A 25,047-nucleotide genomic window follows, 5' to 3' on the forward strand; every position below is an offset into this window, starting at 1 on the left:
AAATGGCTGTGAACCCTGGAACCAGTGGCAGTCCTAGAGTGATTTACTCCCCGGGCGAAACCTCCTGCGTGTGCACCCCCCCACCGCACACACTAACGTGGCCACCACCTCCGCCCCACCACCCCTGAAAACACTAACTTCGTCCAGAACACCCACAATCCCACAAATTAACTCACAGCAGCTATTTTCAAGAACAAATTTCTGCTTTTAATGACTACTGCAATAACAAACACAAAGATAAACAATAATTAGCTTGGAAACAGCTTGGAAAGCCCCCTCTGACCTCTTCTTTTTGACAAAAGCAAGAAGAGACTCAATTCTTTTCTTGCAGTACAGAACATCCATAGCTCTCTGCTGGACAATGTCAAACACCCCATCAGTCTCAGAGAAGATTTGTTCATATGTGTACAACATGAACACAAACTCAAAATCCTCCAGTTTCATCAGAAGGCCTTTGGCACAGTCTAATGTGTCATCATCCATGGACTTATCTGCAATGATCATCTCAAAGTTTGCAGGAGGCATCATAATTGTTTGCCACAGTGCTCACTATCCGTGATGTGAAATTCCATCGAGTAGGAGCATTTCTGGGCAACCTTGAGCAGCCTGCAGACTCAAGAAAAGACATCCTCTTTGTGGATTTTGAGAAAAATGTGGCAAACCCAGAGAGTGATGCAAAAAATATTCTGCACTCAGATAAGCATTTAGCCCCCTGAGACAGAACCAGATTCAGTCTGTGTGCATAACAATGCACAAACATTGACCTGGGGGCTATTGCTTTAACTTTGGCCTGCAAACGATTGAGAGCTGAAGCCATAACAGCAGCCACGGCTTCTTCGTAAGGAAGACTATCAAATGGCTTCGCCAAAATCCGGTCCACAACATTCAAATTATCTGCCATTATGTGCAGCTTGCTACCTAGCTAGCTCGCTAGCTCAGACTGGCGCGAGGCTAGTGTGAAGTTTGTCCGCCTGTGAGTGCTTTGTGACGGTGGAGGAGCTCAGCAGCACCCGCTGCTCGGTAGGGACAGAAACTGTGATAGAAGTCAGAAAGAGTGATAGAAGTCAGTCTCCAAACACAAGCAGCTACAAAAAAAAAAAAAACACCAGAAATAGAAGCTCAATTTGTCATGAGTCGTTTTTAACAAAGAAAATGCCGCTAAGAGGATTAGGAAAGTCTCCGGTTCAACTCAGAACAGAATGAAAATTTAAAAATGCTCCCATGGATGTTTACACCAAAAAATCGCTAATTCGCTCATTTCAAAAGGGATTCAGCCTCAGACAGATCATCCAATCATCATGCAGAAGCTGAGCGTCCAGGCCAGCCGAGGCCAGCCCACTGCCCCATAGACCCCCAGAGACGCTGAGCGTCCGATGGGCGGGCCAAAGCCCAGTATTTATCCAATGACTCGTCTCATTTCGCTGCACTCTTTGCTTTTGCTTTCTTTGCACTTTTCGCTCAGCGTCCACACTGTTTAAAGCACTGTGAAGCTGCGGGTTTGAGTGAGAGGAAAGCCGCGTCATTACCAGTGATAAGAAGCTGATTCTGAACAAAAGTTGAGCGTATTGTAGCGCATATTTAGTCAATGACATGTACACACAACAGTAGTATATATTTGATCACTTATTTTTGACATTTTAGGGGAAGCTGAGCTTCCCTTGCAGTCTTAGAGCAATCGCCGCTGTAGTAGTGTAGTACTTGGTAGTCAACATTTCAATAACTATTACAGCGTTCCACTGGTGGAACGGCGTCAGAGTGTATTATGGGACTACCATTCTGTTGGCTAACACAGAGCCCAACGTTAACCCAAGGTGATGACAGCAATAACTTTAAAAGTTTAAGCCTAATCTTATGCTGAAATTAATTTCGGCAAGGCCGTCCGATTTAGCAAACATCATCAGGCTAGTTAGGCCACTAATTCATCATGTCACTCAGTTGGGCACTTGATGGCTTTGATCGTTTCCTATCCATGATTATGTCTTACTCCGTTTATTTGTCATTTGACCACCTCCTCGTCCAAACATTGAATGATTCCCTCCTCCCCCTGCACTAACTCTGCACTGTGCAGCGTTGCTCACCTAACACGAGAGGTGAGACTGTCACTGAACCATTTCAACTTGACCAATTGACCACCATGACCACCATAATCTTGGGAATTCCTTCGGTTCATCATACACAACACAGAATCAAACTTAATGGGAATGTAGAGAATTTCGAAACCTTTATTTGAAATATTATACAATAATAGAGCAGAGCGTGATGACAGATGATGATGTGATCTGAGGACAGTGGATTGTACAGGCGCCAGATGCGAGCCTCCCACGAGACGGGGGAGAGGGGGAAGATGGGGGCGCCGCTCTGCCGTATCGTAACCACGAACCCCCCCATCAGGACAACCCCCCCCCCCCCCCCCCCCCCCCCCCCCACCCCGGGATTTTTTTTTTTTGGACAGGTTTTTTTTTTTGACCGTTTTTTTGTTTTTGTTTTTGTTTTTCCCTGCACGGTCGTGCCCCCACCCCACCCCCCCCCCCCCCCCCCCCCCCGCGATGCCCAGGCGGCTGCCCAGTCAGCCCGCCTCCAGGACCGTCCCTGCCTGGAACAAACTGAAGCACAGTGTGATAAGAACCACCAGGAGCAGGCGTCCTCCAAAGTAAGTGTGCAAGAAGGAGACCAGTGAGGGAAGCCACCAAGATGTCCATAACAGTGCTGCTGCTGCTGCTGCTGCATTGTCTTCTTTACTTGCTTCTTTCAAAATGTGACTGTTTTACCAGGTAAAGTCTGAAGGAGTTTCTGTGATTGGAGAGACTGAGCAACTAGTGACAGCTTTACGGTAAAGTGGAGCAGACAAAGATAGTCTAGGTTCATCTTCTACCTGACTTATTGCAAACATGACAACAGATTTCAGGTAAAAAGCAGGACATTTTTTTATATTAAATGAATGAGTGAATGAACCCATGAATGTGCTGATGGCGAGGTGACTGCAGGCAATACGACATAAACACACATTTACAAACAGCAAAAAAGGGCAAATTACATTCAAAACATGATTAAGAAAAGCAATTACATCTTTAGATGAAAACAACATTTGAAAATTAATTAGACTCAATAAACAACACTAAATGCAAAAACAGGATAAAAATAGAAGCAAAACAGGCAATGAGGATAAAAGAATAAAGACTCAGTCCATTAATTCAGCAGAGACATGACTGTGAATGAATGTTCTACAAACCACAGCGTTACAAATGAAACTGAAAAACCTTCACCAAATTGTTTGTATATTGAGTGCAAACATACACAACATTCAGCATAATCACAAGTTAAAATCAACATTTAAAATGTTAATCTTTTTTTTTCCTCATTGAAGATCTTTCAGGGTCTGCTGTGTGTCTTCTACAATCTTGGTGATGGTGACTTCAACCTAACCCTGCCCTCTTATCGCCTTGACAACGGTGAATGGCATGAGGTCTTCCTTGATCGCCATGACAACGAGATGACCCTGCGACTGGACGGTGGAGGTGGACAGCGTGAGATAACAGGACTGCAGGGACGAAGTCGTGAGATCATCATCGACACCACAGTGGTGATGCTAGGAAATACTTTCCCCTCTGTAATCAACAAGAGCTTCCAGGGTAAGTACCAACAGGGACAAGCTTCCAGGGTAGGTAGCAACAGTGATGAGCTTCCAGAGTAGGTACCTACAGGAACAAGCTTCGGTGGTAGGTTCCAACAAGGAGAATGTTCCAGGGTAGGTACCAAAAGGGGAAAGCTTCCAGGGTAGGGAAGAACAGTGATAAGCTTCCAGGGTAGGTACCAACAGCAATGAGCTTCCAGTGTAGGTACTAATAACAACAAGCTTCCAGGGTAGGTACCAGTAACCATGAGCATCTAGTGTAGGTCATTACAGGAACAAGCTTTCAGAGTAGATACCAGCAGTAATGACCTTCCACTGTAGGTAGCAACAGCGATGAACTTCCAGAGTAGATACCTCCAGGAACAAGCTTCCAGGGTTTGGGACCAACAGTGACAATCTTCCAGTGTAGGTAACTACAGGAACAAGCTTCCATGGTAGGTCCCAACAGTAATGGCCTTCCACTGTAGGTATCAACAGTGGCAAGCTTCCAGAGTAGATACCTACAGGGACAAGCTTCCAGGGTAGGTACCAACAGTGACAAGCTTCCAGGGTAGGTACTGGCAGTGACAAGATTCCAGGGTAGGTACCAACAGTGTTGAGATTTCAGTGTAGGTATCAACAGTGACAAGGTTCCAGGGTAGGTACCAACAGTGTTGAGATTCCAGCGTAGGTGCCAACAGGGATGAGCAACCAGCTTTTTCATAGCTTTAAGAATGTTTCCGTATGGATAATTAAAAGTCCCTGCAAGGTTTTCACAGTATTGTTGATGATGCAACTTTTTTTTTTGCCATATTCAGATTACTTGGTCAGGCTGATTACAATTATTACCAAATTCAAATATTTAAAAAAATATTTTAAAAATGTAAGGGTGCCCTGGTACCCTGGTTGGTTCACACTTTCAGTCGTTTCATTTTGGTTCCAGAGCTATGAAGCTGCTACTGGTCACAGATCGGACCAAGCAATCCGTTCTTTTTTAAATCAGAAGTGGTCTCAGCCCAAATCCAGTTTGTACCATGGCTTGGTTCAGTATCTGTGAAAGCAATTATATGGATGGTTTGGACTTTCACATCACTTCCAGTGACGGAGGCTGTGGTCACTCACCTCACTTACTGGTCTCAACAAAAACTGACTTGTCAAAAGCTTGTCTGTAACACGCTTGGAACTGACACATGGAATTCAGACAGACATGTTCAGAATTCAATCATTTGAAAGCAGAGTGACCTGGAGCTGCTGTGGGTCATGACCACACGACCACTTACATCTGGTAATGTCTATGTTGCACGCATGTATTTCAAAAGTGAAACAAGCAAATGATGAAAGAAAAAGAAAGCCTTGGTGTGGGTCAGTGTCAAAATTTAGTTTTTTTGTTCATTAAAATGATGAAAGACAAATCTTTCACTGTAATATTTTTGACACCTGCTGATATCAAAACCTGCCCTTGAACTTGGTTCCTGAGTCTGTTTTGTTGATTTATAATTGAATGAATTTGTGTCTTGATGTAGAAAACATCATGACAAATCAATTTTTGATATGTTTGCTTGAAATAATTATTCAAAGGTTCCAAAAGATCAACATATGCTCTTTTTTTATGTTGACATAAAATTTAACGTATAATGGTACCACTCATGCTAACCCAGACAGTTAAACTATTAAAAAGAATTAGAATAAATTCAGTTTCCCTCAGCATGTGATTTTTTTATGATTGCTTCTTTAACCCTTGATGCATTCTGTTCATTTGTATCCTTTAATTTTCAGTATAAATGGAAATATTTTAATCACTTTGTTGGATTAGTGGTCAGGTTCACAGGAACCTATTATTATTATTATTATTATTATTATTATTATTCATCAAATCAGGACCTTCAGCGTGCACTGGAGCGGTTTGCAGCCAAGTGTGAAGCATCTGGGATGAAGATCAGCACCTCCAAATCCGAGGCCATGGATCTCAACCGGAAAAAGGTGCTTTGCCCTCTTCAGGTCAATGGGATGTCCTTGCCTCAAGTGGAGGAGTTTAAGTATCTCAGGGTCTTGTTCACAAGAGAGGGACGGATGGAGCGTGAGATTAACAGACGGATCGGTGCAGCGTCTGCAGTGATGCGGTCGCTGTATCGGACTGTCATGGTGAAGAGAGTGCTGAGCAGGGGGGCAAAGCTCTCGATTTACCGATCGATCTACGTTCCGACCCTCACCTATGGTCATTAGATTTGTCTCATGACTGAAAGAACAAGATCGCAAGTACAAGTGGCCGCGATGAGTTTCCTCCTGAGGGTGGCTGGGCGTTCCCTTAGAGATAGGGTGAGGAGCTCGGTCACTTGGGAGGAGCTCAGAGTCGAGCCGCTGCTCCTCCACGTCGAAAGGAGCCAGCTGAGGTGGCTCAGGCATCTTTTCCAGATTCCCCCTGGACGCCTCGCTGGAGAGGTGTTCCGGGCACGTCCCATCGGGAGGAGGCCCCGGGGAAGACCCAGGACACGCTGGAGGGACTACGTCTTGCAGCTGGCTTGGGAACGCCTCAGGGTTCCCCCGGAGGAGCTGGGGGAAGTGTGTGTGGATCGAGAGGTCTGGACAGCTTCGCTTGAGCTGCTGCCCCTGCGACCCGACCTCGGATGAAGCGGAAGGAAATGGATGGATGGATGGATGGATGGATGGATTATTATTTGCAGGAACTTGAACATCATTCTACTGAGCTTGGAGATTTTTTTTCAAAAGTTTGTTTTTTACTCCATAATTAATTATTAAAATTATTAATTAGTAATTAAGCCCCATCACACATAGCAAGAATGTGCAGGAACGAGCCCAACACGGTAAATACGGCCTTAATCAGACAGGAGGGAAACAGGCATGTAGACAGTGGGTGGATCCCATCCAGACTACCTTGTCCACACCTGCACGATGGCATCCAGTGTGTATGTAGACAACAGTTAGATGACACAGACTGCTGTCAGACAGTCATAAAAGGTGCTGAAGACTGCCCGATGTCCAAACGTCTGGATGGCAAACATCGGACCAGATTGGGAGGAGTGCTGTCTCCTCCTTGTGTGTGTGTGTGTGTGTGTGTGTGTGTGTGTGTGTGTGTGTGTGTGTGTGTGTGTGTGTGTGTGTGTGTGTGTGTGTGTGTGTGTGTGTGTGTGTGTGTGTGTGTGTGTGTGTGTGTTCATAACGGCTGAATTAGCCACTACGCACGTGTATGCACCGCTGTCAGCCACTGGACACCTGTTTGCTGCTAAACTTTGCTGCATGCTAAACTTTGCTGTGTGCCACTGTCAGTCACTGGACACCTTTGCTGAAAGTTTAATGCCAGTGGTGAGAGATGCCAGGCTGTGGTTCCTGGCTCCTTTGCACCCTGCGCTGTGAAACGCTCCCGGTTCCGTGCTGGAGGTGGGTTTCATGTTTAATAATGTTGGCGACACAGTTCCATGTCATACCTCCGACAGAGTTTTGATGCTGATCAAGTAATAATATTATATTACAGCGGTGAGATCCGTTCAGCTGCGAGCATCTGACGCATGCACTGACACATTACTGTGCATGAGACCACGGAGAAGTGCACCTGACAGTGGTGTCATAGATATGATGGGCATAATATTTCACATTATTTGTGGCGCCCATGGGAAGAACTGGACATATATCTGTACTGTAAAGTATATTAGGATATAACAGCCTGTTCATATCTGCAGCGGCATGTGCTGTGTGACGCATTGACATGCAGTGGCACACGGCGCTTTCAGTTTGATTGCACGCTGTTCAAACCCACTGCACATGAAGAATGTGTGCCATATACATATTATTACATCAACCCTTTGCGGCCAGGGTCCAGTGGAGGTGGACAGCTGTGGCAGAACATCCTGGCAGGCTTTACCATGATCGATCAGTCTCAGAGCTCAATCAACCGCGATCAGATCATTTCTGATGCTGTTATGATGTCATCAGAATATGCAGATTGTGATCAGATGATGCACAAACTGCACACAGACCACCGTCAGATGTGCGATCCATATAGATGGTGCCAACACTGTTTTGAACTTTGCAACACACTCGGGAGAGCTGAGCGAGTGAGACCAAATATGTAGACTGCTCATAGACTGCTGTCTGTCCGTCTTCAGACCACTCCTCAATACTTCCTGACTGTGGCTGGAAATCCAGCAACGTTAGTTTTGACCAGTTTAAACATGAGGTTGTGTAAATGCTCACATATACAGGACACTTGATCATGTTATTCTGCTTTACTACTAACTGGAGCTTTAGAAAAATATTAATCTGCTCCAGAATTTTATGAGATAAGATGATATTGTAGAGTGCACACCTCCACTTCTTCAACAAGGGGGATTTGCCACAGGGCTGCATTAATTTTCACTAGGTGTACCTAAAAAACTGGCAACTGCGTGAACATTTGGAGGCAAATACAGTTACCTTGGCAATGTTCTCTCTCTCTCTCTCTCTCTCTCTCTCTCTCTCTCTCTCTGTGCAGAGAAGCACTGATAAATTACACACATTTACACAAATATTGACTTTCATTGTAAAAGCTGGATTTTGTTTATTTTATTTATAGTTATGTGTAGGATATATGATATTTTATTGAAAACTATTTTTGTAGATGTTGCTCTGATGATGCAAGTCATTTTTATAACTTCGTTTTTATGAAACCAAAGTCAAATTTCCACATTGCAGACAAAGTATTCATATTGTATTGATGTATTTCTGGCACTGCATTGCCAAGAAATTGCTTTTATTGTGAAGGACATAAATGAGTTGCCCTACCGTCAAATTCAAATCAAATCAAATCAAATCAATTTTATTTATATAGCGCCAAATCACAACAAACAGTTGCCCCAAGGCGCTTTATATTGCAAGGCAAAGCCATACAATAAATACGGAAAAACCCCTATGGTCAAAACAACCCCCTGTGAGCAAGCACTTGGCGACAGTGGGAAGGAAAAACTCCCTTTTAACAGGAAGAAACCTCCAGCAGAACCAGGCTCAGGGAGAGGCAGTCTTCTGCTGGGACTGGTTGGGGCTGAGGGAGAGAATCAGGAAAAAGACATGCTGTGGAGGAGAGCAGAGATCAATCACTAATGATTAAATGCAGAGTGGTGCATACAGAGCAAAAAGAGAAAGAAACACACAGTGCATCATGGGAACCCCCCAGCAGTCTAAGTCTATAGCAGCATAACTAAGGGATGGTTCAGGGTCACCTGATCCAGCCCTAACTATAAGCTTTAGCAAAAAGGAAAGTTTTAAGCCTAATCTTAAAAGTAGAGAGGGTGTCTGTCTCCCTGATCCGAATTGGGAGCTGGTTCCAGAGGAGAGGAGATGGAAAACTGAAGGCTCTGCCTCCCATTCTACTCTTACAAACCCTAGGAACTACAAGTAAGCCTGCAGTCTGAGAGCGAAGCGCTCTATTGGGGTGATATGGTACTATGAGGTCCCTAAGATAAGATGGGACCTGATTATTCAGAACCTTATAAGTAAGAAGAAGAATTTTAAATTCTATTCTAGAATTAACAGGAAGCCAATGAAGAGAAGCCAATATGGGTGAGATATGCTCTCTCCTTCTAGTCCCTGTCAGTACTCTAGCTGCAGCATTTTGAATTTAACTGAAGGCTTTTTAGAGAACTTTTAGGACAACCTGATAATAATGAATTGCAATAGTCCAGCCTAGAGGAAATAAATGCATGAATTAGTTTTTCAGCATCACTCTGAGACAAGACCTTTCTAATTTTAGAGATATTGCGCAAATGCAAAAAAGCAGTCCTACATATTTGTTTAATATGCGCATTGAACGATATATCCTGATCAAAAATGACTCCAAGATTTATCACAGTATTACTGGAGGTCAGGGTAATGCCATCCAGAGTAAGGATCTGGTTAGACACCATGTTTCTAAGATTTGTGGGGCCAAGTACAATAACTTCAGTATTATCTGAATTTAAAAGCAGGAAATTAGAGGTCATCCATGTCTTTATGTCTGAAAGACATTCCTGCAGTTTAGCTAAATGGTGTGTGTCCTCTGGCTTCATGGATAGATAAGCTGGGTATCATCTGCGTAACAATGAAAATTTAAGCAATGCTGTCTAATAATACTGCCTAAGGGAAGCATGTATAAAGTGAATAAATTGGTCCTAGCACAGAACCTTGTGGAACGCCATAATTAACCTTAGTCTGTGAAGAAGATTCCCCATTTACATGAACAAATTGTAATCTATTAGATAAATATGATTCAAACCACCACAGCGCAGTGCCTTTAATACCTATAGCATGCTCTAATCTCTGTAATAAAATTTTATGGTCAACAGTATCAAAAGCAGCACTGAGGTCTAACAGAACAAGTACAGAGATGAGTCCACTGTCTGAGGCCATAAGAAGATCATTTGTAACCTTCACTAATGCTGTTTCTGTACTATGATGAATTCTAAACCCTGACTGAACCTCTTCAAATAGACCATTCCTCTGCAGATGATCAGTTAGCTGTTTTACAGCTACCCTTTCAAGAATTTTTGAGAGAAAAGGAAGGTTGGAGATTGGCCTATAATTAGCTAAGATAGCTGGGTCAAGTGATGGCTTTTAAGTAATGGTTTAATTACTGCCACCTTAAAAGCCTGTGGTACATAGCCAACTAATAAAGATAGATTGATCATATTTAAGACCGAAGCATTAATTAATGGTAGGGCTTCCGTGAGCAGCCTAGTAGGAATGGGGTCTAATAGACATGTTGATGGTTTGGAGGAAGTAACTAATGAAAATAACTCAGACAGAACAATCGGAGAGAAGAGTCTAACCAAATACCGACATCACTGAAAGCAGCCAAAGAGAACTATATGTCTTTGGGATGGTTATGAGTAATTTTTTTCTCTAATAGTTAAATTTTATTAGCAAAGAAAGTCATGAAGTCGTTACTAGTTAAAGTTAAAGGAATACTCGGCTCAATAGAGCTCTGACTCTTTGTCAGCCTGGCTACAATGCTGAAAAGAAACCTGGGGTTGTTCTTATTTTCTTCAATTAGTGATGAGTAGTAAGATGTCCTAGCTTTACGGAGGGCTTTTTTATAGAGCAACAGACTCTTTTTCCAGGCTAAGTGAAGATCTTCTAAATTAGTGAGACGCCATTTCCTCTCCAACTTACGGGTTATCTGCTTTAAGCTGCGAGTTTGTGAGTTATACCACGGAGTCAGGCACTTCTGATTTAAGGTTCTCTTTTTCAGAGGAGCTACAGCATCCAAAGTTGTCCTCAAAGAGGATACAAAAACTATTGACGAGATAATCTATCTCACTCACAGAGTTTAGGTAGCTACTCTGCCCTGTGTTGGTATATGGCATTGGAGAACATAAAGAAGGAATCATATCCTTAAACCTAGTTACAGTGCTTTCTGAAAGACTTCTACTGTAATGAAACTTATTCCCCACTGCTGGGTAGTCCATCAGAGTAAATGTAAATGTTATTAAGAAATGATCAGACAGAAGGGGGTTTTCAGGGAATACTGTTAAGTCTTCAATTTCCATACCATATGTCAGAACAAGATCTAAGGTATGATTAAAGTGGTGGGTGGACTCATTTACATTTTGAGCAAAGCCAATCGAGTTTAACAATAGATTAAATGTAGTGTTGAGGCTGTCATTCTCAGCATCTGTGTGGATGTTAAAATCGCCCGCTATAATTATCTTGTCTGAGCTAAGCACTAAGTCAGGCAAAAGGTTCAAAAATTCACAGAGAAACTCACAGTAACGACCAGGTGGACGATAGATAATAACAAATAAAACTGGTTTTTGGGACTTCCAATTTGGATGGACAAGACTAAGAGTCAAGCTTTCAAATGAATTAAAGCTCTGTCTGGGTTTTTGATTAATTAATAAGCTGCAGTGGAAGATTGCTGCTAATCCTCCGCCTCGGCCCGTGCTACGAGCATTCTGACAGTTAGTGTGACTCGGGGGTGTTGACTCATTTAAACTAACATATTCATCCTGCTGTAACCAGGTTTCTGTAAGGCAGAATAAATCAATATGTTGATCGTTATATCATTTACTAACAGGGACTTAGAAGAGAGAGAGACCTAATGTTTAAAAGACCACATTTAACTGTTTTAGTCTGTGGTGGAGTTGTTCAGTACATTCAGTACAAATGACTGTGACAAGCAGTTGCCTTTGTAGCTTGATGCACAATCCCAGAGTGTGCACGCTAACATCTTTGTAAGATGTCTTGTAAATCACTTCAGAGGTTTTGCAAAATACGAGGTCTGTTAGAAAACTATCCAACCTTTTTATTTTTTTTAAAAACTATATGGATTTGAATCATGTGCGCTTGCATCAGCCAAGCTTGAACCTTCGTGCGCATGCGTGAGTTTTTTCATCTTCTGAATGGTTTCCACCTGGCTGTCTCTCACAGTTTCTGGAAAAATTTGATTCAGCGCTGCTTCAGTCGCGCAGCCATTTTCCTGACAATGAAAATCTGACGCGGGGGGTGGACCAGTGCTCACTCAAAGCCTGCCCACAGGCGAATGACGCAACCGAGAGGCATGAAAAAACTCACACATGCGCACAAAGGTTCAAGCTTGGCTGATGCAAGCGCACATGATTCAAATCCATATAGTTTTTTAAAAAATAAAAAGGTTGGATAGTTTTCTAACAGACCTTGTATATGAGAAACATATTAGATTTTATGCAGAAATCAGCTGTTTCAGCAGGTATTCCTCCATGTTGAATTATTTTGTATGAGAGAACAACCAACTGACATAAGGCTGAAAATGTTCGGTATTAGACCTCTGGTCTACTTTGGCCCCGCCTAGCAGGCTGCACAGTGACCGTTGCCTCTTGAAGCTGTAAAACACTCAATCTGATTGAAATTGAACGGCAAGTCATCGCTTGCTGTTGCTTGTAGCTTAGCATCAGTGGCTTTGACTGGTGGCACGTCAGACCAGTATAGTGGTGGGGGAAACCTTGATAGGCATCAAGAGTTATTGTTGTCCATTTGGCTGTTCCTGTTTTGTTCAAGATCACCACAGCTGATACAGCCAGATCCGCTTTGGAATTTGGCATAAGTTTTATGCCGGATGCCTTTTCTGACGCAACTCCAGTTACACAGCCACTGGTGCTCCGAAGAGGTCTCCTATCCAAGTACCAACCACATCCCGCACTGCTTAGCTGACAAGATCAGGCTTACACAGAGCAGACCAGCTGTGATTGGCATCGAGAGTCAAGACCATAAACCATACATATATATATATATATATATATATATATATAGATTGCTTAATTACTGTGGCAGTGCATAGCGAACACAAACCGTGCCACACACATACACACATACATAGATTTCCTTTTATATTTATAGATATATATATTAAAATGCAAGGCTAAAATGCCCTCAGCTGTATGAGAATGTGACCTTTTGACCTCTTGAAATAGGTCAAGGTTAGCCATATTTAAACTTGGCCAAGGTCTATGTCCTAAGAATGTTCCCTGTGAATTTAAAGACCCTGGCAGTAATAGGACTGGACTTATGCTGAGCAAGATGGACAAATGAAAATATGGATGGATGGACAGGCAGACAGATGGACGGATGGATGCCAAGTCTTCGCAATACCCAGTGGCCATATTTTGGCCTTGGGTAAAACATTCGTGCATGGTGACATTTGTCCAGATTATTGCCCCATTCTCGTAACTAGCTCTGATCATTTTGCATTCCTTATAGTCATAAGTGTTTCTCAGACTGTGTTTGTTTTCTTACAAAGACTAAGCTGGTAAAAAAAAAAAGAAGTGTTTTTTGTTTTTTATTTTTTATTTAGTAACCATTAAAAAAAATAAATAACATCCTGGAAATCATAGAAATTCTACAAGAATGCAACCATTATTTATCAAAATAATGAATCTCTTCACAGCAGATAAATTGTAGTTATTAAACAGTAAAAGAAAATGAGTGTACACTTTGAATCAACTGTAAATCTACCTTGTTACTTTTTGAATGCTGTTATTGTTAGTGTTGTGACTTTTAATGATTTTCCTCCAAGGGCGCAGTGACTTATTGTGCTTTTTTGCCTGAATGGAGGACATCATTCAGAAATCTGGCAGATGAACGCTCTAAAGGCTGAAGAGTGAGGAAGAAAACACTTTGTGTGGAGAATTTAGCGAGTTTATGAACGTGCACATCTTCCTTGATTGTCTCTTTGAGTGGAACATACGAGATAACAAAATGGCACAACGGAGAAGAATCTTCACTAAATACTTTTGTCCAACATGTCAAAGTTGTTGGTGTGGTCCAAACACGGGAAACAGGTGTTCGAGACAGTAACTCCGATTTGAGGTTTGAATGAACCCTGAGAACACTTTTACCTCATTTCTCACATGTCATATGTCTTTTTCCTGGTTTTCTCCCTCAGCCCCAACCAGTCCCAGCAGAAGACTGCCCCTCCCTGAGCCTGGTTCTGCTGGAGGTTTCTTCCTGTTAAAAGGGAGTTTTTCCTTCCCACTGTAGCCAAGTGCTTGCTCACAGGGGGTCATTTTGACCGTTGGGGTTTACATAATTATTGTATGGCCTTGCCTTACAATATAAAGTGCCTTGGGGCAACTGTTTGTTGTGATTTGGCGCTATATAAATAAAATTGATTGATTGATTGATGTCCATGAATGAAATTAAAATAATACCTGAGTTGAATTAACACCAGTACCAACATTGCGAAAATTCAAGCACAGGAAATCTAACCCTGACAAATTTCCATTAGATTTATTGTGTACACAACCAGATGATGATCTAAAGGTCAGTGAAGTAGTAATCTGTTTTATTGCAAATCCCAGTGGTCCTCCGAACTCTCCAGAAGAGTTTCTGTGATAAAACTGAAAGTCTGAAGAGAGAAGGTGGTGTTGGAGATGTAGACAGCTTCGCCAGCGGCAGAAAGAGACAATGCATGTGTTTATTTTCCTTCAAATGAAGCAGCCGTGACAGACGGTGTGCGTGTGCAGGAATGTCTGTTCAAACCAAAGAGAGGAGGAATGAGACGTGAGCAGAAGACAATAGCAGCCGATACACAAGGTAAAATAAGAAACACAAGCTGACTTCACACATAATGACTCCTATTTAAACACAGTACAGTAACAACAAAAATGTCTATTTTTCCACAGACATAAACATATTCTGGGGTTATGTCCTCTTTGGGAGATAAATGATTTTATTTTATTTTTTTTTGGATATTGGATATGTAACAAATACAAAGTCAACAAAGGTTGAGAGATGACCACTAAAATACTTCGGGCCCAGATAACCAGTGCAAAATTGTGTGGTCAATCCAAAATTTGAATTGTGGAGACGATTCTGTGAGTGATTTACGTACTCAGAGTAAATGGGTCATTTGTAATTTTCCTATACAGGTAAATGATCAAATTAGTTTTTTTTTATTATCTTGACTGAAACATCAATTAATATTGATGTAAAAAATATAGATATAATATTTCACAGCTAAACAGTGCACTGAATACAAATTTGTACTTTTAGCAGATAGCTTTGCCTTGCTGTTACCTGGAGGACAGTAACAGCACCTATGGTAACAGCACTGACAAAAACCTGGAAAAACACATGCCATGCATGAGCCATGTACTTTAGTGTGCATATTTTTGCCTACAGTTAGGCGGTATTTGTGCCTCTGTGCACCGATATGCAACTTTTGTCAATACCTATGTCAACAAAGCTAATAGCACAGTAAAATGACTGATTTACAATAAATATACTGGTCAGAATATCTGGCTGCCATTTTGAACTTCCCCCCAAAGTTAATGACAGTGAGAGCCACCTTTTGGTTAAGCGAGGAACTGAGGGAGGCTTTTGTCTTTCAGCAATGGAAAACTTATTGTTTGGTAACAGCACTGACATCAGACCTTAGGGAACATAGGTAACAATGGGAAAATATAATGCTAAGAAAATAGGAGGAATTGCATACTTAATGCAGCGGTGTGTGAATTACCATCATTATTCAACTCAAAAATGATAGTTTTGTTTATAAAATGTAAGAAATCTCTGAATAGAACTCAGCTTAATTTTCAACCAAGGGTTGGGGACATCACCATTTTTCATTCAACTTTGATTTCAATTCATCATGTTAAAATTATTAATCATGAGAGGGGTCTTTATTTGGGTTCATTTTTTATGAATATGCCTTCTACATCATATTTAAACTAATTATGAACCTGAAGAAAAAAATAAACTTATCTTTTAGGGCTTCTATTAGGCAGGACACAAAATAGTCATTTACTGTGAAATGACCCACATGCGCCGTAGATAGCAGGATGAAAACGAAGACTTTAAGTGTGTTAACTGTAAGCAAAAGCAGAACAAAATTTATCATTTATGGGAAGGGGCCGCCTGCAGGTTACTGAGCCAGACATGTGACCAGAGCATCCTCAGTTCTATTCCCGGATTGGACATGGGTAATTACCAAGGTGCCCTTGAGCCTGAGTCCTCAAGGACACCTTGTAACTCCTCAAGTGGTTGTTAGATCTCGTTTGTCAGCAGGTTTCAAAAATGCCCTGCGGCATTTGAGGTTGATGTATTTCCGATCCTTTTGAGCACGTCTGTAACATTTTTGGACTACCGTGTTTTTTCTTTTGTTTTTTTTTTTTGCTGGACTCATGCTTTGTAACCGTGTGCAGCGTTTTTCAGCAGCCGGCGTTGTGTTTTCTGGTGTTTGGTAACATCTGAGGAGTGTAAGTCAATGAGGTGGTGGCGTGTAAAGACGACAGCCATCAGCACGCCGCGTACGACATTCTGCAGTGTCAAACATGCGTGCAAACCTCGCAGCTCAGACTTACAATTTCTCATAGAAGCAAGAACCTTGACACAATCAAACACAACAGAGCACCGCAAAGTATCTAGTGCAAGGCGGCTTATTCACCAGAATTTACACGCTGTGGTGTGGAGTGTGAAGTGAAGCTGCTCACGGTTGAAGAACCTGTATCACTGCTACATGCATGATTAAAAACTCTGCAGGCAAAACTGCAGTCGAGTGAGTTGAAGTGAAACAATCCAGATGTTCCTGTAGCTTCATCTCTCAGCTTTAATTCAAGCACTTTAACAAATAAAAAAATCACAAGCTATTTAGGAAATGCAGACATTTTCTATGCAGTCCTTCCAGTTTCCAAGTCCACAAATAATCGGACAAGTTTTTTGATAAAAATAATCAGGATTTGAGCTGGTTTCTTTCCACATTTTATTGGAATTCATTTATATCAGTCATAAAATACAAACAGTGTGGTACGATGTGGTACATCTGTCTGGACCCTGCAAGAAGGAGACAAGTGATGGAAGCCACCAAGACACCTAGATAACTCTGAAGGGGAAAAAAAAGATCAAATCAAAGTGTGAGTCTCCCATGTACCTTCTGGCAAAACTGTTGTGGAAGTTTCACATGTGGTTTTTAAGAAAATCTAAATGGTGCAGATGTTTTTGTCCTGTCAGTTACGTCAGGAGAGTTTTTCCTTGAAGAAAGTGAAAATACTTGGCGGTCCTTCTCTTTTCTCTTACACTCTCTCTTCCTTTATTCTTTCTGCAGGTTGCATGAGGGACTTGCGCCTCAACGGGCGTTACATGCCACTGGACAGTCAGCCGAGAGATGGGGTCTCTCAGGTCAGCATGCAGGGACTGTCTGTGGGCTGCTTGTCTGACTCCTGCAAAAGGAACCAGTGCAGCCCCCCCTTCAAATGTGTGGACCTGTGGAGGGTGCACGAGTGCAGGTAACCAAAAAAAAAACAATTCCTGAACACATTTGCAGTGATGGGCAGCACGGTGGATTAGTGGTAAGCACTGTTGCCTCACAGCAAGAAGGTCATGGGTTCAATTTCCGCCTGTGACCTTTCTGTGTGGAGTTTGCATGTTCACGGGTTTCCTCCGGGTGCTCCGGTTTCCTCCCACGTCCAAAGACATGCGGGTTAGGTGGATTGGAATCTTTAAATTGTCCGTAGGTGTGCGAGTGGGTGTGAATGTGTATGTTTGTCTGTTTGTGTCCCTGCAACAGACTGGCGTCCTGTCCTGGGTGTACCACGCCTCACGCTCTATGACTGCTGGGATAGGCTCCAGCCCCCTGTGACCCTTGATTGGACTAAGCAGTGGAAGATGAGTGAGTGTGTGTGTGTGTGTGTGTGTGTGTGTGAGTTGCAGTGATGTTCTTAATAGTGCAGCAGATAACTAAAACAGTCCTTCAAATGGTGATACAAGCATCAAATTCAGCACAAATGCACCTTAGACATGAACTCTTTTGAAAAAACTGACTGGCCACTTGAATTTTCAATAGACAGCCAGGTAGGGGTCATTTGAAGAATTACACAGGGGTCAAAATTTTAAAATGTTCCAATCAAATTGAAAATTACACCACATTATTTGTCTGATCATAACGATTCCAAAAAGGTATAGTTTGGACAGTCTATGACTGAATGTTCTGGAGTTATGTGGTAAAAACAGCAAGAATGGTGACAAAGGTCAATTTCAGTTTGTACTGGGGTCAAAAGTTAAAGGTGATTCAATTTTGGTAAAACGTGATGCAAATTATTGGTTGAGCTAATATGCTTGGTCTCCAAAGTAAAGGTCAAACAAGGTCGACGTCCATTGGATTCTATGACATGTCACATACTGTATGTCACCCTGTAACATGATAACTAAGCATGACACATGGTCCAAAATATTCCTTTTTAAAACCCTGTTAACTCAACTAATAATGTGCAACACATTTTACCAAAATTGGAGCAAATTTTACTTTTGACCCCTGTACAAACTGAAATTGATCTTTGTCACCGTTTTTGCTGTTTTTACCCCATAACTCCAGAACATTCAGTCATAGATTGTCCAAACTATACCTTTTTTGGAATCTTTATGATCAGGCAAATAATGTGGTGTAGTTTCCTATATGATTGGAGCATCTTTTCAATTTCACCCCTGTGTAATTCTTCAATTGACCCCTACCTGGCTACCTATTGAAAATTCAAGTGGCCAGTCGGTTATTTCAAAAGAGTGATGTCTATAAGGGCCCTGTCCCACTGGTGTTTAGGAGGATTTGTGTATGGATTGCGCACAAAATTGGCTCATTTTCACCTAGCATCCGCAATATGCGTGAAACATGCTTGTATGAGTCGGCCGACACCCGCACACGTCCGCAATTATCCACAGAGGCACTTTTCTCCATTACCAGGATTTTTGAGCTGCACAAAATTTTGGCTGTGGATGACATCCGCCTTACATACTCCATACATACTCAATACATACACAATACATACTCAATCTGTGCGCTGTATATTCGCCGTCATCTGCTGATATCCGCAACTGACAGTGATCTGCGGCTTGGCAGCGGACTGGGACAGTGTGTAAACAGATATTTTGCCTGCCCATCATGTCCACATCATGAACTTAAATAAGTTGTAGCGACTGCATACAGATTGGCCACGAATAAAGCATTTTTATTACGTCTGCTTTGCATCTGATTTGCATCGGATGCAAATCAGATGTGCTGTGTTCACAGCTGGACGCCATTCTTTGTTCTACCGGCTGCCATGTACTCTGCGCTGGATGCTGCCTATATAAAATAATTATTTTGTGGCGGATTAATCATTTTATTCTGCAAATTGGCTGTTGAAAATGGCTCTAATCACCTCCTGAATCACAGAGGAAGCTCCAGCTGCAGAAAGCATTTTGAGCCATCTAAAAGGGTAATTATTTGACTTGTTTACATTGTCACGGCTTGACAAAACAGTTGTGTGTTTTTTCCTTCTTGTCTGCAGCTGTTACAATATTTATTCCTATGTTTAGAACAGATTTAACTTCTTGTTATAATCATTCAGACGAGCTGCGCTTTGATGCGATCCGCTGACGTCACCCACTCGCCCTGTTCACTGCTTGTTTACTCCAGTCAACTTGTCCAAGTCCAGCTATTGCTCCAGAGGCTGTGTTGTTGGTGTGAATAGTGATGCCGACGGCCGGAGTGTGCTTCATTCATGACTACAATGCAGATGCCGTGTACGCGCAACACGTGCGCGATGCATCATAATACACCCGTAATACTTACGTGATAATCGCAATGCGTCTGATCCGTTTCCTCACTACATGCGTCATACATGTGTGATTGTTCATCATATATTCGCTATATATTATTAATATATCCGTAATTCATACTGGGACATTTGTCATTTTTGGCCATTTTTGTTGCAGACGACAATGAATGCCCGTACTTTGTATACTCAATTCATGCTCAATTAATCCTCTCCCCAGTGGGACAGGGCCCTAAGGAGTATTTGTGACGAATTTGATGCTTGTATCACCATTTGCAGGATTCCGCTCTAAATATTCTCTTATCTGCTGCATTATAAATGGATGCTTTACGTTCACACTCATAATGACATGAAATATAACGTTGACTCTTTCCCCGAATTCTGTAAAAAGACACAAAACAAAACTCAATTAACAGTTGATGTGCAAAAAATAAATCCAGACTCCTTCATAAAAACTGTACAAGTAGTGAGGATGGGCTGGAGAGCTGCCTTTATGATGGCATCTTTTCCATGGACGTCCATGCATTTTTCAACAAGACAATGCAAAAACATATTCTGCACACATTAGAAAGACATGGCTGCAGAAGACGAGAGTACAGATACTGGTCTGGCCTATGTGCAGTCATGACCTGTCCTGCACGCCGTAAGATGTGTTTGCAGGAAGAATGGAACAAAATAACACCTAAAATACTTGATCGCTTTGTATCTTCAAGGTCTAAATGTCTTTTTAAGTGTTCAGAAAAAGAATGGCACCATTACAAAGTGGTAAATGCTTTAGCGTTCCAACTTTTTTTGGAATGTGTTGCAGGCATGAAAGACAGGAATGGATGAATATTAGCAAATTAAATGAAGTTGACTAGAAAATGTATGAAGGTTTCATATAGTCTCCAATCAAATAGAAGTCAAAGTAAATGTGCATCCCAACTTTTTTTCTGATTTGGGGCTGTACCAGCACTTTTTCTGATTGGGTTAATAATTCCGCCTGCAGACTTCCTCCTGACATTCAATGCCACACACACACACACACACACACACACAAAATATTGATGTTAGGGTGTGTGAATAAACAGTGTTTTTATTGTGATAAATGTTGTGGTTCCTGGCGGCAGAGCCGCTGACTGTAAGTTCACTAACTCCCAGCAGGATCCCTCAGCAGATATTGCAGCTGTTTTTCACACGTGTTAAAGCTTCACGTTAACAAGCTGCTGTTCATTAGCTCCATGAATCTTGTAAAGTCTAAACTTTAAATAAACTTGTTTAAATTCACTGTGAAGAACCAGGCTGGTTTCACTTCACTACAAGTTCTGCATGTGTAAAGTGCAGGTTTTTTTTTTCTTTTCTGTTTGCTCTTTGAGCTGAAGGTGTTATTTTCTTCAGACATGCACCGAGTCATCATTTCAGCACTGTTGTTGTGCACGCAGCTGTGTCTGGAGCGGAGAAATACTGCAGAGCAGCCGCGGTTCACTGCATTCAACATCACAGTGACTCAGACCCACTGACCGAGCCACAGCTCTGTGGGCGAGACAGGGTTCTAATCTTCCACAGGAGCGCGCTCACATGCACAGGCAGTTTTTAAATAACATTTATTACATAGATTTTCCAAAAAAGGTTTTGACAGGTGAAAAACAGCATGCGTCACACAGCAGCTTATTTTGTTTTAGTGCAGGAACCATTTACTCCGCCGAGTCTTCAGTCTCGGTTGCGTCAGTGTTACGTTAGTTTCATCAGACTTCCCCGAAGTGAAGTTGAGTGTAAGATGTCACAGGAGTGTCTTCACCGTTACGCAGCGATGACGGCTGACTGATGCACGTGCACGCCTGACATGTGACATGCATGCTGTTACTGAACATTATGTTCCTCCAGATTGACATCCAATCAGAGAACTGGCATTGACTTGGTGGCAACAAAGCAAAATAGTCTAAAATGGCTGCAGCTGTTAGACAGAATCCCTTATTTTTTACATGTAAACATGTTGTTTGTTTATCTTGTTAGGCAGTGGCATAAATACAGTAATTACCTCCATCTGCAGTTTTTATGCTTCTCTTGTAGCATGCAGAGCTCAAATGGTAATAATCTGACAAGCTGTTAAAGGCTACAGTCCATTTGAGCTCTGCAGACCATTCACACTCTGCATACTTTTGGAGCTCTGCAAACGATTTGAGCTCTAAACATGATTTGAGCCCTACACTGCATTTGAGATCTAAATACCATTTGAGCTCTTCAGAATGTTTGAGGTCTAAAGACCATTTGAGCTCTAAACACCATTTGAGCTCTGCAGAATATTTGAGCTCTGCAGACCATTTGAGCTCTAAAGACCTTTGGATCTCTAAAGAGAATTGGAGCGCTAAAGAGCAATGGAGCTCTAAAGGTCATTTGAACTCTGTGGACCATTTGAGCTCTGCAGACCATTTGAGCTCAAAAGTACACTTGAGCTCTAAAGGCCATTGGGGCTCTAAAGACCATTTTGAGCTCTAAAGACCATTGAAGCTGTAAAGACCATTTTGAGCTCTGCACACCATTCGAGATCTGCAGAATATTTGAGCTCTAAAGACCATTTGACCACTAAAGACTATTCAAGTTTTAAAGACAATTTGAGCTGTGCAGACCATCTGAGCTGTAAAGCCACACAAGCTCTAAATACCATTTGATCTCTAAAGAGCACTGGAACTCTCCAGACCATTTGAGCTCTAAAGACCATTTGAGTGATAAAGATCATTGTAGCTCTAATGGCCATTTGAACTCTGCAGGCCACCTGAGCTGTAAAGACCACTTGAGCTATAAAGACCATTTCAATCAATTTATCAATCAATTTTATTTATATAGCGCCAAATCACAACAAACAGTTGCCCCAAGGTGCTTTATATTGTAAGGCAAGGCCATACAATAATTACGTAAAAACCCCAACGGTCAAAACGACCCCCTGTGAGCAAGCACTTGGCGACAGTGGGAAGGAAAAACTCCCTTTTAACAGGAAGAAACCTCCGGCAGAAACCTCTAATTTTAGAGATATTGCGTAAATGCAAAAAAGCAGTCCTACATATTTGTTTAATATGCGCGTTGAATGACATATCCTGACATATCCTGAGCATCTGAAATGACTCCAAGATTTCTCACAGTATTACTAGAGGTCAGGGTAATGCCATCCAGAGTAAGGATCTGGTTAGACACCATGTTTCTAAGATTTGTGGGGTCAAGTACAATAACTTCAGTTTTATCTGAGTTTAAAAGCAGGAAATTAGAGGTCATCCATGTCTTTATGTCTGTAAGACAATCCTGCAGTTTAGCTAATTGGTGTGTGTCCTCTGCCTTCATGGATAGATAAAGCTGGATATCATCTGCATAACAATGAAAATTTAAGCAATGCCGTCTAATAATACTGCCTAAGGGAAGCATGTATAAAGTGAATAAAATTGGTCCTAGCACAGAACCTTGTGGAACTCCATAATTAACCTTAGTCTGTGAAGAAGATTCCCCATTTACATGAAGAAATTGTATTCAATTAGATAAATATGATTCAAACCACCGCAGCGCAGTGCCTTTAATACCTATGGCATGCTCTAATCTCTGTAATAAAATTTTATGGTCAACAGTATCAAAAGCAGCACTGAGGTCTAACAGAACAAGCACAGAGATGAGTCCACTGTCTGAGGCCTTAAGAAGATCATTTGTAACCTTCACTAATGCTGTTTCTGTACTATGATGAATTCTAAAACCTGACTGAAACTCTTCAAATAGACCATTCCTCTGCAGATGATCAGTTAGCTGTTTTACAACTACCCTTTCAAGAATTTTTGAGTGAATTTGAGCTCTGCAGACTATTTGAGCTCAGGGGACCATTTGAGCTCTGTAGACCATTTGAGATCTAAAAAGCGCTGCACAATATTTGAGCTCTGCAGACCATTCGAACTCTAAAGACCATTTGAACTTTCAGATGGTCAGCAGCTAATCTGAAATATTACAGCAGAAAATAATGTTTGAGAAAGTAAGTGTTTTTAGCTGCACCCACTAATCTGAGGAATTCTTTTCAACCTTTCAGTCTGAGTAGCCTTTTAATCTCACTCCCTCCCGCTCGGATGCACTCACCCACATCATCAATCTCTTCAGCAACGACTTTCTTTCCAGCATTCTGTCTTTCTCAGTTTTTGGTTGGTAAAGCTCAGATTGGCTTCTTAACTCTGATATTGCCGCACGTACCACATTCTCGCCGCAGTACTTAACAGGTTTTCATCAGGCCTCAGCCTGGGTGAGTTTATACCTGACTATTGGGGCCGACACGCCTGTGTGATAGCAGCAAAGACGTGTGCACGATCACTGACTCAGGCAGTGATCTGAAACACAAACTGCACATCCACACGTTTGTTTGCTGTCGATTAATGCGCAGCTGCTGTTTGCATTAGTATTACTGTAAAAGTGCTTTTTGTTTAACTTGGTTTTATATTGGCCACTTGCAATTACATGCAAGCAGGTCCATAAGTATTTGGACACGATTTGCCTCTTGCACAACCACAATGGGATAAAAATGAAACAAGATGTTCTTCTAATGTCAACTTCCTAATTTAATTAAGACCTACAGCTCGATTCAGAGCCACATCAGTGGTAACAAAATCATAACCTGGTTGGTGGATGGAAAAAAAAAAACATGCTAATTCTTCAGGTGTTGGAAATTTTTGAAGCTGCTAAAGCACATCTACTTCTCTCAGTCACGGGTAAAGAGCAGCACCGAGTGTGTGGAGAAAATAGAAGTGGGCCTGCTGTTGTCTGGATGACTGGCAGGCGTTCTGTGTTCAGCACCTACGCACCATGAACCCAAGCATGGAACAGAAAGCTGAACCCGACAGCACAATAATCCCGCCCACCTTCTGCAGCCATGTCTGTTTGTCATATGCCAATAAAACTGTGACCTTTAAAAGAAGCAACACAAAACCATAAATAACAAGCGTTTCATTTCTAATTGATACAGATTTCCAGCACAGTTTTGGTGATGACTTATTTTACTTGAAAATCACTTTCAGTTCCAGCTTTAAATTGCAGACAGTTCTATGGAGCAGGCAAAATCCCTGAATCATGTCTGCATGTGATTTTAAACCTTGTTTTACTTCCATAGAAGTGAGACACGTTGTGATGCAGAGGAACAGAGCGACTAATATAAAACAGTCCTCATATTAAGCAGAAACGGAATTATATTGCCAAACCCAGTGTGACTTTGAGGGAAACTGTCTATCCACTGCAGCTACATACGAGGTCTGTTAGAAAAGTATCCGACCTTTTTATTTTTTTCAAAAACTATATGGATTTGAATCATGTGCGCTTGCATCAGCACAACAAAAAACACCTCCATGTTGGAAACCATTCGGAAGATTCAGACAGCTTTCAGTGGCTTTTCAGTCAAGTGAGTATCCAAGAAATTGTGTA

The 25,047-nt window shown here is 41.8% G+C and overlaps 1 protein-coding gene across 1 annotated transcript in view; it reads left to right on the forward strand.

Annotated features, from left to right (window-relative positions):
• The window catches only part of si:ch211-186j3.6 (neural-cadherin), a 1,133,875-nt gene that overhangs the window by 1,037,729 nt on the left and 71,099 nt on the right, over positions 1–25,047 (forward strand). Inside the window, 2 exon segments of the mRNA XM_034183518.1 lie at positions 3,365–3,629; positions 17,154–17,334. Coding sequence (XP_034039409.1) covers positions 3,365–3,629; positions 17,154–17,334 — 446 coding nt within the window.

This window comes from Thalassophryne amazonica, chromosome 2 (genome assembly GCF_902500255.1).
Source record: "Thalassophryne amazonica chromosome 2, fThaAma1.1, whole genome shotgun sequence".
Lineage (NCBI taxonomy): Eukaryota > Metazoa > Chordata > Actinopteri > Batrachoidiformes > Batrachoididae > Thalassophryne > Thalassophryne amazonica.